This window comes from Trachemys scripta, chromosome 3, assembly GCF_013100865.1.
Source record: "Trachemys scripta elegans isolate TJP31775 chromosome 3, CAS_Tse_1.0, whole genome shotgun sequence".
In the NCBI taxonomy this organism is placed as follows: Eukaryota; Metazoa; Chordata; order Testudines; family Emydidae; genus Trachemys; species Trachemys scripta.
The window spans coordinates 74193826-74214510 of NC_048300.1; the positions used below are offsets into that span (position 1 = coordinate 74193826).

Sequence of the window (20685 nt, forward strand, 5' to 3'; positions counted from 1 at the left end):
GTTGTTCGTAACTCTGAACAAGACACGATGAGATGCTCCTCAGGACAGACTGCTTGGAGCAAGGGCTCACAGCTCTGCCTGGCGAGTGGGAGAGGGCAAGGCAACTAGTTCTAGCCCCCTGGGCTGCAAGGGTGATGAGGCACCCGGGGGCACTGCAGCATCAGTGGGCGCACAGTGCAGGCTGTGGCCCTTTAAAACTGAGCTGCTCCTCCAGAGTGTAGTGTGCAGGGAGGAGCTCGGGCTTCAGCAGCTTATATTCCAGGCCAGGTTTCAGTAGCAACTTGGGAAGTTTATTTCCCAGGCTCTGAGCTTGCATACTTCTCCCCCTTCCAGCCAGGGTGGGGAAAAAAGGAGAAAACAGCATTCACCACCTCTTATCTGTAAGTGGCTGCCTCGCACTGTAGCAAGTAGGGGGTCGGGGTGGGGACAGTCAGCCCAGATGTGCCTACCTTTAAGATGCAATACAGGCACAGTACAGTACAATATTTGCTGGTTTTGTCTCTGCTGATAGCTTACTTCCGGTTCTCCAATGTGTCCAGTTGACCGGTCAGTCTGTATCTTTAAGGTTCTACTGAACTCTGCTAATGTCACTGACAAAACCATGCATCTCTTCCATGGATAGAGGACTGCAGTCTCAGATGGGTCAATCCCTCATCTTTCTAAAGTACAGAATATGCTTAAAACTTTAAAAAAGGAATTACTAGTAACATCCCCTACAGATCTCGGTCATAGCCAAGACCATATATGCCCCTCCACATGGAGGGGGATAAAAAAAGATAATCGGTTTATATCAGGGGTCGGCAACGTTCGGCAGGCGGCTCTCCAGGGCCAGCACCCTGGCGTGCCGGGCCAGTTTTATTTACCTGCTGACGCAGCAGGTTCGGCCGATCGTGGCCCCCATTGGCCGCGGTTCGCCATCCTGGGCCAATGGGGATGGCGAGAAGCAGCGCGGGCGAGCAATGTGCTGGCCACGGCTTCTCGCCGCCTCCATTGGCCCGGGACGGCAAACCGCGGCCAGTGGGGGCCACGATCGGCCGAACCTGCTGCGTCAGCAGGTAAATAAAACTGGCCCGGCACGCCAGGGTGCTGGCCCTGGAGAGCCGCCTGCCGAACGTTGCCGACCCCTGGTTTACACTCTAGAGATGACCCCATAGAAGGGTTCTCTTTTGAAACAGCCTTCTCTCAATCTTGAAAGTGTTATAATGATAATAAATGAGTTCAGCAAAATGGACAATCCATTTCATAGCCAAAAATGTATAGGGTGAAATAAAGACATCACAGTAGAACCTCAGAGTTACGAACACCTTGGAAATGGAGGCTGTTGATAACTCTGAAAATGTTCTCATGGGTGAATACCCACTTCGTCAGATGCATGTAGTGGAAATTTCCAGAGGCAGGTATAAATATGCAGGCAAGAATCAGTCCAAAGATAACGAGGTTAGTTCAATCAGGGAGGATGAGGCCCTCTTCTAGCAGTTGAGGCGTGAACACCAAGGGAGGAAAAACTGCTTTTGTAGTTGGCTAGCCATTCACAGTCTGTTTAATCCTGAGCTGATGGTGTCAAATTTGCAAATGAACTGAAGCTCAGCAGTTTCTCTTTGGAGTCTGGTCCTGAAGTTTTTTCTGGTCCTGAAGTTTTTTTGCTGCAGGATGGCTACCTTTAAATCTGCTATTGTGTGTCCAGGGAGACTGAAGTGTTCTCCTACAGGTTTTTGTATATTGCCATTCCTAATATCTGACTTGTGTCCATTTATCCTTTTACTGGCAACTTCTCTTCTCTTTCCCCACTTTAACCATAAATAGTTGATAGTCACACTGGAATTATATGTGGTACACAGATTATAACTGCTGCACTCGTAGAGATTAACAATGAAGTTCACCATAACCAAAGGGAAGTTTCACAAGACCCTGCCTACGTCAGATATTTGGCATGCTAAAGAACCATCTGTACCCAGAGTATGCCTATTAATGCCACTTGCCCACATATAAAATTTCTCCCAAGTATGCACAGGCATTCACATCATTTTCATTAGACTTACTTTTAGGTCTTCAAGAGTTCACAGTACAAACTGGATGGAAGTCACTGCTGTAATGTTTTACTATTTCCTTCCTATATGGGACTAGTCACTGCTTCGGTGGCTTCTCAGATTTATTTTCTATACTTCACTGCTCAGGGATGAAGGCTACAGAAGCCACTTACCTGTACACACAACATATGCTATGGTGTTGATTTGTGAGTTATTGTCCTAGTGATTAGCTTCCTTCTGCCTGAATTGTTACCATTTCTCAGAGGAGGCCCTCCTCTGAACATACTACCAGCTAGCTTGAGACCAATATACAACCCCGACTGACCATCTGGGGAGATTAAGTGACCCAGAACAGCAGAAATTGGTCCAAAGGAAAATTCTGGTGTATGACCAACTGTTTAAGCAGCATGCTGAGAAGGGCGTAACTGAGAAACTAACAGTACAGAGAGATCAAAGGTCCAAATACACCAAAGCACCGGTCAACAGTAGGCTCAGGATTGACTATGTCCATTTCACAAGAGCTGGACCAAGTCTTTAGCACTTTCCATTTCACCAACCAGAGATATATTGGACCAGTGGCTCTTAACCTTTCCAAACTATTGTACTCCTTTCAGGAGTCTGATTTCTCTTGCATACCCCCAAGTATCACCTCACTTCAGACCTACTTGCTTACAAAATCAGGCATGAGTGTCACAGCACACTATTACTGGAAAAAAAAGCTTACTTTCTCATTTTTACCATATAAAAATAAAATGTACATAAACAAATTTTATGACATTTTAGTTTGTACTGACTTCACTAGTGCTTTTTATGTAGCCTGTTGTAAAATTAGGGCTGTCAATTAATGGCCGTTAACTCATGCAATTAACAAAAAAATTAATCGCTATTAAAAAAATGATTAATAGCAGTTTTAATTGCATTGTTAAACAATAGATACCAATTGAAATTTATTAAATATTTTGGATGTTTTTCTACATTTTCAAATATACTGATTTCAATTACAATGCAGAATATAAAGTGTACACTGCTCACTTATTTGATTACAAATATTTGCACTTTAAAAACAAAAGGAACAGTATTTTTCAGTTCACCGCATACAAGTATTGTATTGCAATCTCTTTATGGTGAAAGTGTAACTTACAAATGTAGAATTATGTAGAAAAAAAATAACTGCACTCAAAACCAAAAAAAAAAAAAAAAAAAAAAATGTAAAACTTTAGAGCCTAAAAGTCCACTCAGTCCTACATCTCGTTCAGCCAATCACTCAGACAAATAAGTTTGTTTACATTTACGGGAGATAACGCTGCCCACTTCTTGTTCACAATGTTACCTGAAAGTGAGAACAGGCGTTCACATGGCACTTTTGTAGCCAGCATTGCTAGGTATTTACATGCTAGATACGCTAAACATTCGTATGCCCCTTCATGCATTGGCCACCATTCCAGAGGACATGCTTCAAAGCTGATGCTTGTTTAATAAATGTGTTAATTAAAATTTGTGACTGAACTCCTTGGGGAGAATCGTACATCTCAGGCTTTATTTTACCCACATTCTGCCATATTATCCGAGACTACTAGAACATGAAATATGACTCAGCACATGCGATTCGTTTTACGAACAGTTTCACTGCAGATCTGACAAAATGCAAAGAAGGTACCAATGTGAGATTTCTAAAGATAGCTACAGCACTCGATGCCTTTCAAAATCTGAGAGGGACGAGATGTGGAGCATGCTCCACAAGTCTTAAAAGAGCAACACTCCGATGCAGAAACTACAGAACCCCAACCACCAAAAAAGAAAATCAACTTTCTGCTGGTGACATCTGATTCAGATGATGAAAATGAACATGCACCAGTCTGCACTGCTTTGGATTGTTATCGAGAAGAACCAGTCATCAGCATGGACGCATGTCCTCTAGAATGGTGACTGAAGCTTGAAAGGACATTAATCTTTAGCGCATCTGGAATGTAAATATCTTGCAACGCCGGCTACAAGAGTGCCATGCGAACACCTTTTCTCACTTTAAAGTGACACTGAACAAGAAGTGGGCAGCATTATCTCCTGCAAATATAAACAAACTTGTTTATCCGAGTGATTGGCTGAATGTGAAGTAGGACTAAGCTGACTTGTAGTAGGGTTACCATACGTCCGGATTTTCCCCGGACATGTCCAGCTTTTTGGGCTCCAAATCCCCGTCCGGGGGGAAATCCCAAAAAGCCGGACATGTCCGGGAAAATCGGGACATGCGGGGCCGGTGCTGGGCTGGAGGCGCCGAGCCGGGAACCGGCAGTGCTGGGCTGGCCGGGGCCGGCACCCCAGGGCCCGAGCCAACCCAGGCTGGAGACGCCGGGGGGGAGGGGGGGGGAGGGGAGAGAAAGAGAGCCAGACTGGGCCACGCCTCCTCCCCCCACCCCTCCCTTACCTGCTTCAGGCTTCCCGCGAATCAAATGTTCGCGGGAAGCAGGGGAGGGGGCGAAGTTGGGGTGGGGACTTTGGGGAAGGGATGGAGTTGGGGCGTGGGCGGGGCTGGGGGCAGGGCCGGGGCCCCGTGGAGTGTTCTCCTTTTGGACACTCAAAATATGGTAACCCTAAACTTGTAGGCTTTAAAGTTTTACATTGTTTTGTTTGAGTGCAGTTTGTTTTACATAATTCTACATTTGTAAGTTGCACTTTCAACATAAAGAGATTGCAGTACAGTACTTGTATGAAGTGAACTGAAAAATACTGTCTCTTGTTTTACAGTGCAAATATTTGTAATAAAAATAAGGGAGCACTGTATTGTGTTATAATTGAAATCAATATATTTGAAAATGTAGAAAACTTCCAAAAATATTTAAATAAATGGTATTCTATTATTGTTTAACAGTGTGATTAATCACAATTACTTTTTTTAAATCGCTTGACAGCCCTGTGTAAAACTAGGCAAAATATCTAGATGAGTTGATGTACCCCTGGAAGACTTCTGTGTATTCCAGAGATTCTCAACCAGGAATATATGTACCATTGCATTAGACAGTATATTGGTTCCTTACAATGGAGTGGTGAGGGGAGGGGGAAGAACAATTTCTCTGAATTGGATAGGTCAGAGGGACAATCTCAGAAGTGCTAGATTTCTCCTAGTCTAGTCTTAGTGGTTAGGATTTTCTAAATAGAAAATCCTGCTCCTTTCAATAAAAGAATTAAAACTGCTCAGAATCAAATTCCATACAAGTCAAGACTGGACAGAATTGTCCTCTACTTATTCTTTTGAATCTGATCACTCTCTGAAAACAAGTAAACACAACAAAATGGTAAAAAGACACTTGCCTGGCAGTTGAAGTAAATACTTGTAAGGCTCTAAAAGAATTCTTTCAGATGTTTCTTCCATTCCCTCCATTTCAAGAAGCAGTGTTTCACTCTGTCAAAGAAAGGAGACTTCTTAATACCACAATCAAGGTTAGAGAATTAAAAAAATATATAATGGAAGCCAGCCCCTAATTCTAAGAAAGAAGGAAAGAGATAAGCATGCTTAAGGGATTTAGGACAAAGGCCCACTTAAAAAGTGTTGCTTGAAAGAAAACCATCGCTTTCTAACCATCACTGGCTTTACATTACAAAATAAAGTCAGCTTGCTGTTGCTTCATATACACTTTAACCAGCACATTTTAAAAACAGGGGAACTTGTTTTGATTTCTGAGAATTGAAATTATAAACAATTTTAAAATCTGCTTTGATATTTGGGTTTTTAGACATTTTAGATATTCTGGCAAATGGGTATTTAAAAAAAACTAGCTAATAGAATCCCACACAACTATCAAGCACCATTATGTAGCTATTTCTAAAAGTTAGAATCAGAATAATTCAAATTCTAAACGTGTGTTTATGTCCAGGACCGAATACACACAATACACAAGTTTACTATAAGCTTCTGGATTAAAAATAAAACAAACTGAATTTTTAAGGCATATTTTAAAACTCGAAATTTTTGGCTTACTTATTCTTTCATATTTGTTTTAAAATTCATACCATTATGTCTGCTATGTCATATTCTTTTATATCCGTTTAAGTGTTTGATTCTCTTTATCCTTGTTTTTTCTACCATGTATTCCATTTGTGTCTCAAGTTCTCTTACTGCCAGTTATGGATTTGTCTGTATATCTTATTCATCTTCTAATGTTCATTTCTCAGTTCATGTCCTCTCTCTCTCTCAGGCTCTCCATTTCTGTGACTTTTTTCAGATTTTTCTCTGTAATCCATTTTCCTTCCTCTCACCTTTCTTGCTGCACTGCAGATGCAGTAGCTCAAAACTCAATGCTTTTAATGTCATCTGAAGACTGGAACTGCAGTGGTAGTATGAAGTTTCATTTTACTTCAGCAGCAGCTCTTGCCGGTTTAGAAGGCATCTTGCAAGGAATATTTTGCCTTAACAGTTGAAGAATGTTCTTGGCTACCAACCAAAAACCCTACTGCTAGATTTATAAGTGTAATGTACTCATTTTGAAAATAGGCATATGAAGGAGAGTGATCAAAATTTTTGCTAAAATGTAACTTTATTCCATTTACTATTTCCAGACAGTTTTCCTAGATGACTCTTGGTAACAGTTTTCCCCACATACACAGGAAAGACTTGCATTACAAAAAACATAAATTAACACTTAATGTAGCGCAGCCTCCTTAACAGTTAGTTAATTTAAGGGTAATCCAGAGTGCAATACCCTTCCTCACACTGAACAGAGTACCTTGCACCATCAGTCGCACCAAATTCAGTGGGAATACTTGTGAAGTAAGAATATCATAATCTTACCCCCAAAATAAGGATGGAATTGGGTAAAGAAATAGAGACTAGGAAAAAAAAAACAAAGGGAGATCCTGGAAAGGTGAGAAACAATTCTATGAACTGCATTATGCGATGCTATGAGTTCATCATATTGCCAAAAAACTGTATTCAAATGGTTACCCAACACATGCCCTTTTTGTAAAAGCACAGGGCCAAAAGCTAAGATTCTGAAAGCTGTTAATTTCAGAGAATACGAATTTGAAACTTTTAAGATTTCCCCCAGATGTTTCCCAGAGCTATACAATATGCAGAGTTAGTTGCACACACTTCTGCTACAGTAAGAGTATTTGGCAGTTATTGCAAAATGAGATTTCTAGAGAAAAATGGTTTTTCGATAGAGTTCTTCAAAAGGTGAGCATATAGGTTTACCCCCTCCAACACAAATATGTTGTTTTTGTGATGCCTTACAAAGTTCTCAGATACAAAATATTCAGAAATTCCTACTTACACGGTGCCCCGCTCACTATGCAATGTCTTCAAACTGTTACATACATGCCCAACCCTAATTCCCTCTGCCGTTTCACAACAAGAGGTCACTAGTTAAGACAGTTTCCCATACCGATCTGTAAGTCACTGGGTGGTCCATGGAGAAGATATCATTGCCTCTTTCTTGTTTCCAGATGCTTTTATGGGTGTCCAGACTAGGCTTGACAATCTGGTCAATTGAGCAGTCAACCATCTATTTGATCAAGGTAAAATATTGTTATATATTCCACCAAGAATGCCCCAATGTAGCAGGTGACCTAACCTTTTGACTGCACCATAGAGCCATTCTTCAGAACTTCATTTTATTGAGTTTCACATTTTTCAGCGTTAAAATAACTCACCTAAGTAACTTGTTTTTTGTAATTAAGCATAAGAATTTAAAGCTAACCTTATTGGAAATCATACAGTATTCTTTTGGTACTGCTCTAATAGTTAACACTTTAAAATATCTGACCATTTGACAATATTTGACCAATTATTTTTGGACTAGTCAAATGCCCAACCTTAGATCAGACTTTTTTTTGTCAAGGAGAGAAGGGAATCCTACAGAAGCAGTTGAAAAAAATAAAAGGCAGCTTAACTACTTATACAGAGAACAGGAACTGATGGTCAATGCCACAAGAAGAGCCCCATGAAGAGGAGAACAAAGCAGTCAGACAATAGATCCACTGCAAGAGGGTCAAGTGGCAAGGCAACACATCCAGTAGAACAAAGAACAGAATGACAAGAAAGTCTGTGCAGGGGAAGGGGATTTAAAAAAAATAAAAATAAAAACATAAAAACCATACAGGCAACAGAAGCATGTCCTCTTGCACAAGTGGCAGAGAAACTTGAACACTGAATAAGAGAAAAGAGCAACACTAGAAACTGGAGAGGGCAGATGAAGACTAAAAACAAATTCTGCACCCTGGCCATTGCATTAGACACGCCTTACCACAAATACATGAAAAAATAATGGGAAAGTAAGCAACTGATCAAGTTGCCATAAAGTTATGCAGTTGCAAACAGACTAAGAAGTGATCTATGAAACCTCCTCTATTAACATATGGTCCACAATATGAAGGAGCTTGAGAGCCCCCCCATTAGGAAAAAATTACATTTAAAAAAATAACTATACTTTTTGACCGTTTCCCAGTGAAAAAATAAAACAAGATCTCAGTCAGCCTCATGTCATCTGTCACCCAACACATCTTCGGGTCACCGTGAATTAAATTTGAGCAAACTAAGGCCACTACTTCTGAATGAGTGCACTCACAGGGATTTAACATGCTGTTTTCAATTAACAGAAGGTGAATTTAAGTAAAACTAATAGTAAAAAAGGAAGAATAGAAAGATGGAAGATATGAGCACTCCACACACACACACGACACTGAACAACATCAATCAAGGAACCAAAGGATACAGAAAAAATTCCTGAATTGCCTCTGCACTCATGCTAGGAGCTGGGGTAACAAACAAAAGAGTCTGGAATTGCTCATTTATGAGCACAAATTTCGCCTAGTTTGTAGTACTGAAATCTACTGGGATTATGTGCATGATTGGAATGTTAAAACAAATGGTTATAACATTTAAGAAGGATGGAATGGGCAAAAGGAGAGGGGGAGTGGCGCTATGTCAAAGATAGCATTACCTATTTCTGAACTCAGAAGACAGTGATCTTGAATGCTTATGGATCAATGTCCTAAAAGATGGGGTATTAGTTGGTGTCTGGTACAGATCACCAAGTCACACTAGGTTCCTGGGGGTTGGTCATCCTGTTCCCTATTTATAATATTTAGGGGGGCAAAGATACATGCTCACAAGGTACTTCAGTTTGACTGACATGCTAGAAGTCTCATGCTTCCCATACTAAAACATTCTTGGAATTTCTAAACGTTACAGATGACAATTTCCTAACTCAAGATGTGTTAAAGAATTACCCTGTGTTGGCTTCATTAGACCTTGTCTGAACAGATAAAGAGGAAGTGATTACAGAACTAAAATTAATGGTAGCTTCGGTACAAGAGACCATAAATAAATAAGTAAATAAATGTACAAGCAGAATAAAGTCCATACCAGTAATATATATCCACACTTGGTTCTTTAATAGGGCCAGTTTCACAAAGCTGAAAACAATTCTGAGCCAAATCAGCTGGAAGAATTTAATTAGAAAAATGAATAACTGGAAATCATTTAAGAACACCTTACTAGATGCCCAAAAAGCCACAACAAAAGAAAGCAGATCTAGTTAAAAAAAACTAATCTGCTTTAGAGGGGAAGTGAAAGCATGCATATAGATATAGATAAAAAATAAGTGGGGAAAAAGGGAAAGTGATAATGAATGAATATAAGGCAGAAGTTACAAATTGTAGCAAGCTGATATAGGAAGCCAAGGGACACAACGAAAAAATAAATAAATCTATGGCCAGCAGAGTTAAGGACAATAAGGAGTTTTGTAAATATATTATGGACCATCAGGATTCTTTTTGTTCCTTACTAGCTGAAAGTGGTAGAATCATCAATAATAAAGCAGAAAAGACAGGAAGTGTTCAATAAATATTTCTGTTCTGTATTTGAGGAAAAACCGATGATATAGTCTCATCATAAGGTGTATAACACTTTCCATTTCACTATCTCTCTGGATGATGTCTACTAAAGTTAGATATTTTTACCTCAGCAGCTCCAGATAGCATTTTTAAACCTCTGGGATTCAAGTTAATTGGAGAGCTCACTGGATTTTTAATGCTGATTTTCCAATGTCTTGGAGCAATGAGGAAGTTCCAGAAGACTGGAAAGATGCTAATGTGTGCGCCAAATTTTTAAAAAGGGAAAATGAGATGACTCGGGAATTAAAAGCCTGTCAGTCTGACACTGATCCCAGGCAAAATAATGGAGTAGCTGATACAGAACTTGTTTAATAAATAAAGGTGGGTTAAGTAAGGTAATTAATGCAAAACTGCATGGGTTTATGGACAATAGACCCTGTTACACTAACTTGATTATTTTTTATGAGATTACAAGTTTAGTTGATGAAAGTAATGGTGTTGACACAGTATACTTTGACTTCTAACGCATTTCACTTGATACCACACAACACTTCAAATAAAAGACTAGAATGATATAAAATTGACCTGGCACATGTGAAGTGGATTAAAATTGGCTAATTGTAACTATAAACAGGGAATAGTCATGGATCAGTTGTATTTCCAGTCATGTCCAGCAGGGATTGGTTCTTAGCCCTATGCTTAACATTTTTATCAATGACCTGAAGGAAAACAAAAAACACTGAAAGTCTGTTGATGACACAAAAATTTGGAGAGTGGTAAATAAAGAAGACAGGTCCTTGATTCAGAGCAATCTAGATCACTTGATAAACTGGGCACAAGTAAACAATAAGCATTTTAATACAGCTAAATGTAAATATATACATCTAACAAAGAATGTAGGCCATGCTATAAGATGGGGGTCTCTTTCCCAGGAAGCAGTGACTCAAAAAGATTTGGGGGTTGTCACAGTGGATAACCAGTGGAACATGAGCTTCTAGAGTGATGCTGTGCCTAAATAAGCTAATGTGATTCTGGGATGCATAAACAGGAATCTCGAGCAGGAGCAGAGATCATTTTATCTTTGTATTTGGCACTGGTGCATCTGGTGCTGGAATACAGTGTCCTGTTCTGATGTCCACACTTCAAGAAGCATGTTGATAAATTGGAGAGGTTTCAGAGAAGAGCCATGAGAATAATTAAAAGACTAGAAAACATGCCTTATATTGATAGACTCAAAGAGCTCAATCTATTTACCTTAGAAGGTTAAGAGGTAACCAGGTTACCGTCTATAGTATCGTGGGGAACAAATATTTAATAATGGGCTCTCCAATCTAGCTGAGAAAGGTATAACATTATCTAATGGCTGAAAGTTGAAACAAGACAAATTCAGACTGGAAGTAAGGTGTAGTTTGCCACTGGGACAATTTACTAAAGGTCATGGTGGATTCTCCATCATTGACAATCTTTTTTCTAATAGATATGCTCTTGGAATTATTTTGCGGAAACTATGGCCTGTGTTATACATGAGATCAGACTACACAATCACAATGGTCCTTTTGGACTTGTAATCAATAAATTTGGCTTTACTGTCCTAAATGTGCCAATATAGACACCTTAAAATATATGTCATCATGCCACCTAAGCCAGTGATTGAATAGGAGACCTCCAAAGAAAGTGGTTCGAGCAATTCAGCAGCTAAGAAGATTCCCCAGCAGGGTTAAAAAGCATGTGCAAGGAGAGAGGCTCTATTTCAGACCTAATATAGAAAAGTAGTTGTTTGTTATAAAAAGCTTTCATAGCTCTCTTTGCAAGAGCAGAGGTGTTCACAATGCTGTTTCGGCCAAATCCCAATTTGGTTATTATATTAGTTTACAACAATTAGCTTCAGTCTGAAAATGTATTCTTCACTTTGCCTCCTAGACTGCTGCATGGTGTTGCTGGTACCAAATGAGGTATGTTCCAATCCAGGGGCAGCTAAATATTTCACTTGTGGAGAAATGATTTCTTAATGGAGGCAAGTGTTGCCAAAACAGATCAGTAAAATATATACTTTAATAGAATATTTAACTTTTATCTTAATTTTTGCACTCATTTTATTACCACCAATTCTATTACTTGTTTACATTAACATCCATACTATTCTAGCACTTTCCAAAGAGCTCTCAATTTAAAAGACAAAATCTAAGTAGAAACATGCAGCAAAACAACTTAAGTGATTAAGGAGGTATTAGGCTATATAGTTATCTAATTGGCTAGCACAACGCATTCCATTTTGTGAGTACAGCTTAGCCAACTCCTTCAACATAAGAATCACCTCAATATTTAAGGGAATACAAAATGTAGATGAATGCAAGTTAGATTTATTCAAAATGTCCTCTAAAATATATTTATTTAAGCACATCCCCTTCAGCATTTGCCACGTTGTTGTAGCTGTGACAGTCCCAGGGTATGAGAGACACAAAGTGGGTGTGGTAATATATTTTAATAGCCCAACTTCTGTTGGTGAGAGACAATGTTTCAAGCTTACACTGAAAAAGAGCTCTGAGTAAGCTTGAAAACTTGTCTCTGATCAACAGAAGTTGGTCCAATAAAAGATATTATCTCACCCACCTTGTCTCTAAATACGGTCTGCAATTCTTAGAGCAGCAGCAGCATCTAATAAAACCAGAAATTAAAACCGGGCTAGTCTCATTGTCCAAAACATATGCATTACAAGTTAATATTTCTAGTTTTAGCAATCTAAGCAGTTCAAGAATGCCAAGCACTTTTTACTATTACTGTTGCAGCAGGTCCTTGAAATGGCTCCTATTGAGCCCGTTTACAGGTTTATCTTTAAAATTTTACTCGAGGGCATTTGGCGCAAAAAATAAAAATTCTGCACACAATATTTTTAAAATATGCAAAATTCTGCAAGTTTCATTTTTCAATAAATAAATGCACAGACTCCAAGATAGCAGTGGGGAGCACAGGCCACTGGCTGCATGAAGGCAGTCCCCCTCAGCTCCCAGACATGGATACTGTGGTGAGGCTGCACCCAATCCTGACGCAGCACAAGGCTTGGGCTTGCCCCAGAAATAGCCTGGGGCCCTGCCCCTCTGCACCAGGTGCGGGGCAGGCAAGCTCAACCATGCAGGATCCAAGTATGGATGGTCTCAGCGTGGAGGGATCCAGGTGTGGGGTGAGAGAATTCTGTGTGGGACAATCTGGGTGCAGGCAGCTCAGTGGGGGAGGGTGACCAGACTGCAAGTGTGAAAAATCGGGACAGGGGTGGGGTGGGGGGGTAATAGGAGCCTATATAAGAAAAATACCCAAAAATTGGGACCATCCCTATAAAATCAGGACATCTGGTCACCCTAGTGGGGGGAGAGGGGGGAGAAGAGATCTGTCTGCATAGAGGCTTGTTGGGAGGGTTGCAGGGGCAACTGGACTCCACAGGGGCTTCCAGGTGAAGGTGGTTGGGGCTCAGTGGAGGGTCTGGGAGTGGGGGTATCAGCAGGGATGGTTGTGGAAGCGGGGCTTGGTGGGGTGGAGGTCTGGGTGCAGCTAGTTGAGGGTCAGTGGCATGAGAATCTGGATGTGAGGGCTCAGGGTGGTATGGGGTGGGGCATCAGGGTTGGGGGTTTGATTGCAGGAAGCTCAGTAGGGGGGGTGGTTCTGGATTACCAGGTGAGGCTTGGCAGAGGTGTCTGGGTATGGGAGGTCTGGATGCATGCAGGGTTGGGTGGATGGGGGAGCAGTTCCCTGTACAGAGACTCCCTCCGCCCACAGGTGAGGAGAGATGGGGGCAGGAAACAGGGGAGGATGCTGAGCTTTCTGCAGCTCGGGGAGCTTTCTGGGAGTAGGTCACAGCCCCAGCAACTCCTCACAGGGGAAGAGGAAGTCCCATCCTCTCCTGCCTCCAGCCCAGTCGGGACTAGCAGCTGATGCTAGCTCAGAGTAGGAGCACCTGGCTGGGGTGTCTCCAGCCCCGTGGTGATTTACCTCTCCACTGGCTGCTCTGGGGGTCCGAAACAAAGTGCCTGCGCTGCTAAGGAGTGGTGCGTGAGTGCTCTTGCACCTTCCCTGTCAGAATTTTTTTTTCCCTGCAGGGAAGCAAAAAAATCTGCATGGGACGTGAACTCTGTGTACATACATTGGTGCAGAATTCCCCCAGTAGTTTAAAAAGATTAATCATGGCCAGAAGTTACATAGAAATACCATATTTTTGCAGAGTTACCATTTATTACTCAAATGACTGAATACATAAGTGCAAATTTTTATTATTTTAAAGTCACTTTTAGCCCAGCAGCACCTACACAGCAGTAAAAGGAACAGGAGTACTTGTGGCACCTTAGAGACTAACAAATTTATTAGAGCATAAGCTTTCGTGGACTACAGCCCCCTTCTTCGGATGCATATGGAGTGGAATAAATATTGAGGAGATATATATACACACACATACAGAGAGCATATATGTGTGTGTATATATATATCTCCTCAATATTTATTCCACTCCATATGCATCCGAAGAAGGGGGCTGTAGTCCACGAAAGCTTATGCTCTAATAAATTTGTTAGTCTCTAAGGTGCCACAAGTACTCCTGTTCTTTTTGCGGATACAGACTAACACAGCTGCTACTCTGAAACGTACACAGCAGTAATAGGTGATATCTTGGCAAACACGGTCTTGGATCCAAGCTATCATCCATAGGGTTGTCAGGCATAACTAAAGGCAGAATTTGGACTACCGAAGTCTATTTTTAGTGGTAACAGAGAAAGACCATTCTGCTTTTAAAAACCTACATTAAATTTGCAGGACTGGCAATTCAGACATACAATCTTTTAACTTGTAAACTGAATGAAACTGAAGTCAGAGAAACAGTCACCATGGAACCTAACTATGCCACAACTACACTATTTTCAGAGCTGAACTGCACTTTAAATATCTTTGCAACGAAAGCAAAATACTCAATAGAACACCAAATGGCTAAACCCGCAATGACTTCGTAACAAAACTCAACTACACACGGTTCATCCTGAGGGCTATTTATTGCTTACCTCTGCCAAAAAGCTGGGTACATCAGCTCCAGCAGTAGCTTTGATTACGTATAAATGCTGTTGTTTTTTAAATTACAGCGCCATTTCAGCAAAATGCCAGAGCGAGACCAAACAGCGGCCCCTTCAGCCCCCGAGAATACTGGAGCCAGCTCAGCTCTGCCTCGCGGGGAGGCGCCACCCTCAGAGACCGAGTCCGCTTTCAGAGCGACCCCAAAGGAACGGAGCGAATAGGGAGTCCGGATGCTGCCGGCCTTTTGCTTCCCCTTAGTTCTCCCTGCCGGTGCCGGCCGGCCGGCCGGCCACAGCACTACCCGCAGCAGGCTCCGGGCAGCGACCTGACCGGCGTCTGCGCCGCGAGACCTGCTCCCGCTTTCCCCATCTCGCCAGGCAGCTCGCCGGCCGGGACCCGGGCAAGTCCGCGCGCAGCGGGGCGCTCGCGTCATGGCGCAACGTTGCCCCGGGGGGCGCGGCGGCGGCGAACCAAGCCCAGCGGGCCGAGAGGAACAGGCCGGGTAGGTGTCGCTCCCAGCAGGGAGCCTCCCCCGGCAGCACAAAGGAGCCCAGCTGGCGGCACGGACCGGGGAGACCGGGGCACAGGGGTGGCGGAGGGGACCAGCGGCGCCCGAACCCCCGCACCTACCGCCGGCCGGGGTCACATCCGCCTCCTCGTTCCCGGGCCTGGCCAAGACGCGCCCCGCCGTTCCGGCCCAGGCGGGTTCCCGACACCGGCAGCAGCGCGTTAAAAACTCCACCCACTTCCACCTCAGCCACTACCGTCGCCACCACCCTCTTCTGTTGGGGGGAAAATGCGCCACCAGGGCTTCACTGCGCAGGCGCTAGGCCCTCCCACTTGTTTTAATTAGCACTCGATTCGTCCCACCCCCTGGCGGCCCCTCATGCGCGATGCATCATGGGATATGTGGTTCGGGTGTGAAGCTCAGCTGCTTCTGGGTGCAGAAGAGCGGCGAGGGAAAGAACCGCGTTACCCATGAGCCTCTGCGGCGCCGAGTCTCTGTTTCCATAGAATTGGTGGAAAAATGACGTTAGTGTTTCCGATATGGGAGCCAATGGTGCAGGGAGACGGGTGGGCCTTACCGGTTCCGGACCAATAGAGAAAGTGCAGGGCGGGGAGGGGGCGGGTCTCTATCCGTCAGTCACTTTGTGAGGTGGGGGGAGGGGAGCGAGAGGCTCCGAACGGAGCAGCCACCGCCAGCGCCGGGTCCGGGCAGGGGGGGATCGGCCCCATCATACGCAGCGCGGAGCTGCAGCCGTCGCCAGAGTCCTTACTGGGGGATTGATCCGGGGCCAGCACCAACCCAGCGGGTCCGGAGCCGGGAGGAGGCTTCGTCCACCATCTCCTCCCGGGTCAGGGAGAGCCGCGGGCGGGCGGGCGCCGCGGAACAAAGGTAACAGCGACAGCAGGAGAAAGAGCCGCCCCGGCCCCGCCGCCAGCGGGTGAGGGAGCGGGGCGTTCGCTGCTTGTGGCCGTTCCCAGGCGGGAGCGGGGTTGTTTTTGTCCTGGGGAGACTGCGGCGGGACTCGCTGATTTCCCCCCCGTCGTCCCCCGCGCGTGAGGTGGGGGGTGGTGAGGGTCTGGAGTCGCTGCGGGGCGGCGAGGAGCCCTACGGGGGCTGCCTCATTACTGCCTCTGCTGATCGGGTCCGGCCCGCTGCGCTGGGCAGTTGCGGCTGTTGCTGTTAAAACTCCTGTCGCGGAGTCAGCGCTTTCTTTTATGGGGGTGGGAGAAGCTGCCGCCTCTGTCGGGATCCACAGAGCCGCAGCCCCTCCAACGGGGAGAGCTGCCACCCAACCCCCTCCTCTTCCTCATACAATGGAGGAGCAGCGGCCCCTTCCCCCCCCCTCCGCCGCAGCAAAGTGGGGGGGTTTCCAGGGATCAGACATCGCCGCCCCCCTCCAGCCCGCAGGTCTCTGGGGAGAGGATTGAGAGCCCCGGCCCCTGTGAGCTGGGCGCGGAGCGGGGACTCTCCTGGAGCAGCCGGAGAGGCTGGGGGTGGGTTGTTGTTGTGGCAAGTTTCTCCTCCTCTGACAGAAATGGCGTCAATGGCAGCGAGTGAAGGGGAAGCCGAGCCGCGGTGTGTGGGGGCTGGAGGGAAAGCAGTGGCCGAGCGGGGGGAGGGGGGACTGAATGGGGCGATATCGCAAATGGGGGGTGGCGAGATCTGGGAGAAGGGGGTTGACCAGGATCCCGGCGGCTCCCCCGCCTGTTCCCCCCGCGCTCCGGTGCAAACGGCTGGTGCGGTGGCTCAGTGCTTTGTTTTAATTCCAGGTCCAGCCTCGGCCGCTCAGCCCCGATCGGGGGCTTTTTTCCGCAGCCTGAGCTCATCATGAAGGTAAAACCCTCGTCTCTCTGTCTGGGAAGGGATGGGGAGAGGGTTGCATGAGGGAATGGTGCCCGATTTGTCCCGGCCCCGCTCCCCGGTGCGAGGCTCGGCGCTGGTGCGGATCTAGGCTGCTTCGCCCCACTGCCGTGGTGGTGCCTTAGATGCCTTTGGTGTTTGCTGTGCAGGTTTGGCTCCGCCAGGTTTTGCTGAGGGTCTGTGTAAGTTCACTGCGAGCAGGTCGTTCCCTTTCCGAAACCACCGTTCGTGGGGGAATAAGGACATGGCTGCCGGGCCAAGCTTGATGAAGGAATAGGGGACAATCACTCCGCTTCGGAAAGTAACATTGCAGAGGAACTATCAGCATTAATTGAGGTTAAATGATGGATTTACTTTCTGTGCCTTAACGGGAGTTCTGTAGAATTAATAATCGTGAGCTGAGGAGGTGGTGTCTGTATAGAGGATGCTCTGCAGTGAAGGTAGTGCTGTAGGATGCAGAATGATTTTCAAACAGCTTTTTAGTTTCCTTTTTAGTGCTGTGTGCAGTATCCACATACACCATTGTCAGTCAGAGGCATTTGTAGACCATTGATACTTGGTATATTAGGCAAGCCTGATTGAAGTGATTGTTCCACTCGATATAGATGTTTTTGTGAAGAATCTTGCATTTCATTAGTAGATTTATCAAGTGTGATTATCAGCCTTTACCCTGATTTACTCTTGGTGAATACAGTGTCTTGTCTTAAATACTGTTATTTGTATTACAATAGCACCCAGAGTTCTTAATCAGGATCATGCCCCCATTGTACTGCATTAAATCTGGCTTCTAAGTTTTATAAAACTTATCAACTACATTTGTTGTAGAAGTGCAGAAAATTTTTTGGAATATATGTACAGCCTGTCAGCTTTATTATTTGTTGCTAAATACAGTAATCTCCTGCTAGAGTCAAACTTCTTTGGGGTTCTGTATATGTGTGCCCATGTGTATATTATATCAAATGTATATACAACATTGTATTCAGGAAACACTAGAAATAGCAGAGGAAACAAACAGTTCTATTTAACTGGATTCAGTAGGGGATACTAAGCACAGTAAAGTACGTAAGGTTCAGTACATTCCCTTTTGGTTACTAATAAAAGAGACATAAAATGTACAGTTTTAACTATTATTCCCTATGTCTTTTCTTTAATGGAGGAGTAACTTAGTGAGGTCTGAAGTAGTGTGCCAATATTTGTATTTCATTAATAAGTTGCATCTAGTAAGAAATAAAAACTATGGTTAAGTGTTTACAGCAGCGTTATATGGAAATTCCCAAATTGTGGTCCATGGCTTGCTCATCTGTGGAGTGTTGGCTAAATACATGGTCCTCTTTCTACTCGTGTCCATGTTGGGGGATGGAACAGATAGGAGCAGGAGATGAAATCTAGAGTGGGGGTTCTCAACCATTTTCTTTCTGAGGCCCCCACAACATGTTATTAAAAACCCCATGGCCCATCTGTACCATAACAACTATTTTTCTGCATATCCTGTAAAAGCCAGGGCCGGCATTAGGAGTAGCAAGCAGGGCCCCACACCACAGGTGACCCCACAAAGCAAAGTTGCTCAGGCTTCGGCTTCACCCCAGCTGACCGGTCTTGGGCCTCGAGCTTCAGCTTTCTGTCCTGGGCCCCACCAAGTCTAACATTGGCCCTGCTTGGCAGACTCCCTGAAACCTGCGTGCGGACCTCCAGGGGGCCCCGGACCCCTGGTTGAGAACAGCTTATCTAGAGTAAATGGAGACAGAGTGGTGAACTTTTTTTTCCAAAAGGATCTAAAGGCAGCTAAATATATAGAAGTACTTTTCTAATACTACTTTTCCATGTAAACAAATGCGTAATTACCATGGAGATACTGTTGTTCAGATACTGTGGTTAAAGGATACATATAAGTGCCTACATATACAACTGTGGAGGTGAGGACAACAAATGGGAGGGGAAAGTGTGCTATAGCACAGCATGAAAACCCCTCTTTTAGCTCAATTGAATAAGTAGCAAAAGGCTTAAATCTTAAATATCAGACACAAAAGCCTGTTATAGATCCATATTTTAGACAGTATTTTAACAAAAGCTAGAAGTTTCTTTAGTTATAAATAAGATTCAGACTGCCATTGATACAAGAAGTTTGATTTTTTAGTATGATTTTAAAACATGTTTTGTGATTTGTTCATGATGAGATCTGAACTTCTATGTGGTCAAGATGAGCAAACCGACTGTCTGGAATTTTGCTTTAAAATTAATTTGGGATTTAAATTGGAAGATGTAACTCTAAAAAGGAGCTTTACTGTAACTAACAGCACAAAAATAAAATAAAATTTTAGCGGGTTTTAAGCTTCCAGAGAGTAATACAGCATGTCTCATGCTAAATAAATGTATATCAGTTTACAATCTTGTGAGTTAGTTTGCATATCCATAAGGATATTGCGAGGGTACAAGTTTGTCTAATCAGAAGTAATAGAGGAGAGTGAACAGGGAATTCTTTTTTTCTATTCACCTACATCACAGAGTAACTGAATGACTGATAAAACAGAGTAGGATGGTGCTTAAAAAACATGACTGAATTTGTTTATAAGCTACTGGAAGAGTGTAATGATGGACATTTTTGCATTTAGAGGATTGAACTCTAAAGACCCAGTTTTACAATGAGCCTGCCCATATTGTGCTCATTGCAGGATTGGGGCCTAAGCCTTGATTATTGATTTAGTGATCTTTCCTTCAGATGAAGGAGTCAGTGTATTTTGTGGATAGGGCATTAATTTGGGAGTCTGGAGAGCTGTTCTAGCCCATCTTTGCCACTGGCTCTTTTTGTGTGAACAGTTCAGCTTTACTATGCCATATCCTTCCCATCTGTGTAAAGAAAATAGGATATTTACTCTTCTTTGTAAAGCTCCATGGAGGAAGAATGCTATATAAGAACTAAGTAGTAGTATTAAAGTAGTATTAAGTTCACTTAACATGCTTAGTTATGGCTTGGAACTGTGAGGGGAACAATGGTGATATTGTCTCCCAACACAAAGTTTCTCATCCTTTTTTGAATCACTCCCCACCTTAGCATTTTTTTAACATGGACCTGTCCCCACATCCATGAGGGCACAGGCACCAGTTCAGATTTCAATAGGAGGGACAACTTTCAGCTGGGGTCCAGGGGCCACTTAAGCCCTGGATGCTCTTGGATATTTTTTTAAGATAAATATGCAAAGATCAGTCTATTTCAGAAGCATTGTTGTGATTATTTCCTATACTACCCAGCAGTGCCCCCCAAACTCATTCCCCCAAATCACCCGACAGGGCCCTCCCACCCCATGTTCCTCCCAGATTACCTAGCAGCGCTCACCCCCCTACTCCTTGTAACCCCACCTGGCAGTGCCCCTACCCACTGTATTGCCCCAGCTTTAAATGACCTGGCAGCGCCCTCACTTG

The 20685-nt window shown here is 43.8% G+C and overlaps 2 protein-coding genes across 9 annotated transcripts in view; one reads left to right on the forward strand and one right to left on the reverse strand.

The window, feature by feature from the left end:
• GGPS1 (geranylgeranyl diphosphate synthase 1) overlaps nucleotides 1–15721 on the reverse strand; it is a 60272-nt gene extending 44551 nt beyond the window's left edge. The window contains exons 1-4 of one of the 6 annotated variants that reach the window (XM_034765077.1): nucleotides 15531–15721; nucleotides 12465–12509; nucleotides 7403–7522; nucleotides 5334–5424 (exon numbers count right to left, since the gene is read on the reverse strand). In XM_034765077.1, the coding sequence (XP_034620968.1) occupies nucleotides 5334–5424; nucleotides 7403–7522 (211 nt within the window). In that variant the 5' untranslated portion in view covers nucleotides 12465–12509; nucleotides 15531–15721. Of the gene's footprint in view, nucleotides 1–5333; nucleotides 5425–6032; nucleotides 6341–7402; nucleotides 7523–12464; nucleotides 12510–14890; nucleotides 15185–15530 lie in introns of those variants that run through there. The other 5 variants (XM_034765076.1, XM_034765078.1, XM_034765081.1 and 2 more) reach the window with 5 other exon arrangements.
• ARID4B (AT-rich interaction domain 4B) overlaps nucleotides 15317–20685 on the forward strand; it is a 154278-nt gene continuing 148909 nt past the window's right edge. For 2 of the 3 annotated variants that reach the window (XM_034765068.1, XM_034765070.1), the window contains exons 1-2: nucleotides 15317–15402; nucleotides 17178–17241. In XM_034765068.1, the coding sequence (XP_034620959.1) occupies nucleotides 15332–15402; nucleotides 17178–17241 (135 nt within the window). In that variant the 5' untranslated portion in view covers nucleotides 15317–15331. Of the gene's footprint in view, nucleotides 15403–16071; nucleotides 16297–17177; nucleotides 17242–20685 lie in introns of those variants that run through there. The other variant, XM_034765069.1, reaches the window with a different exon arrangement.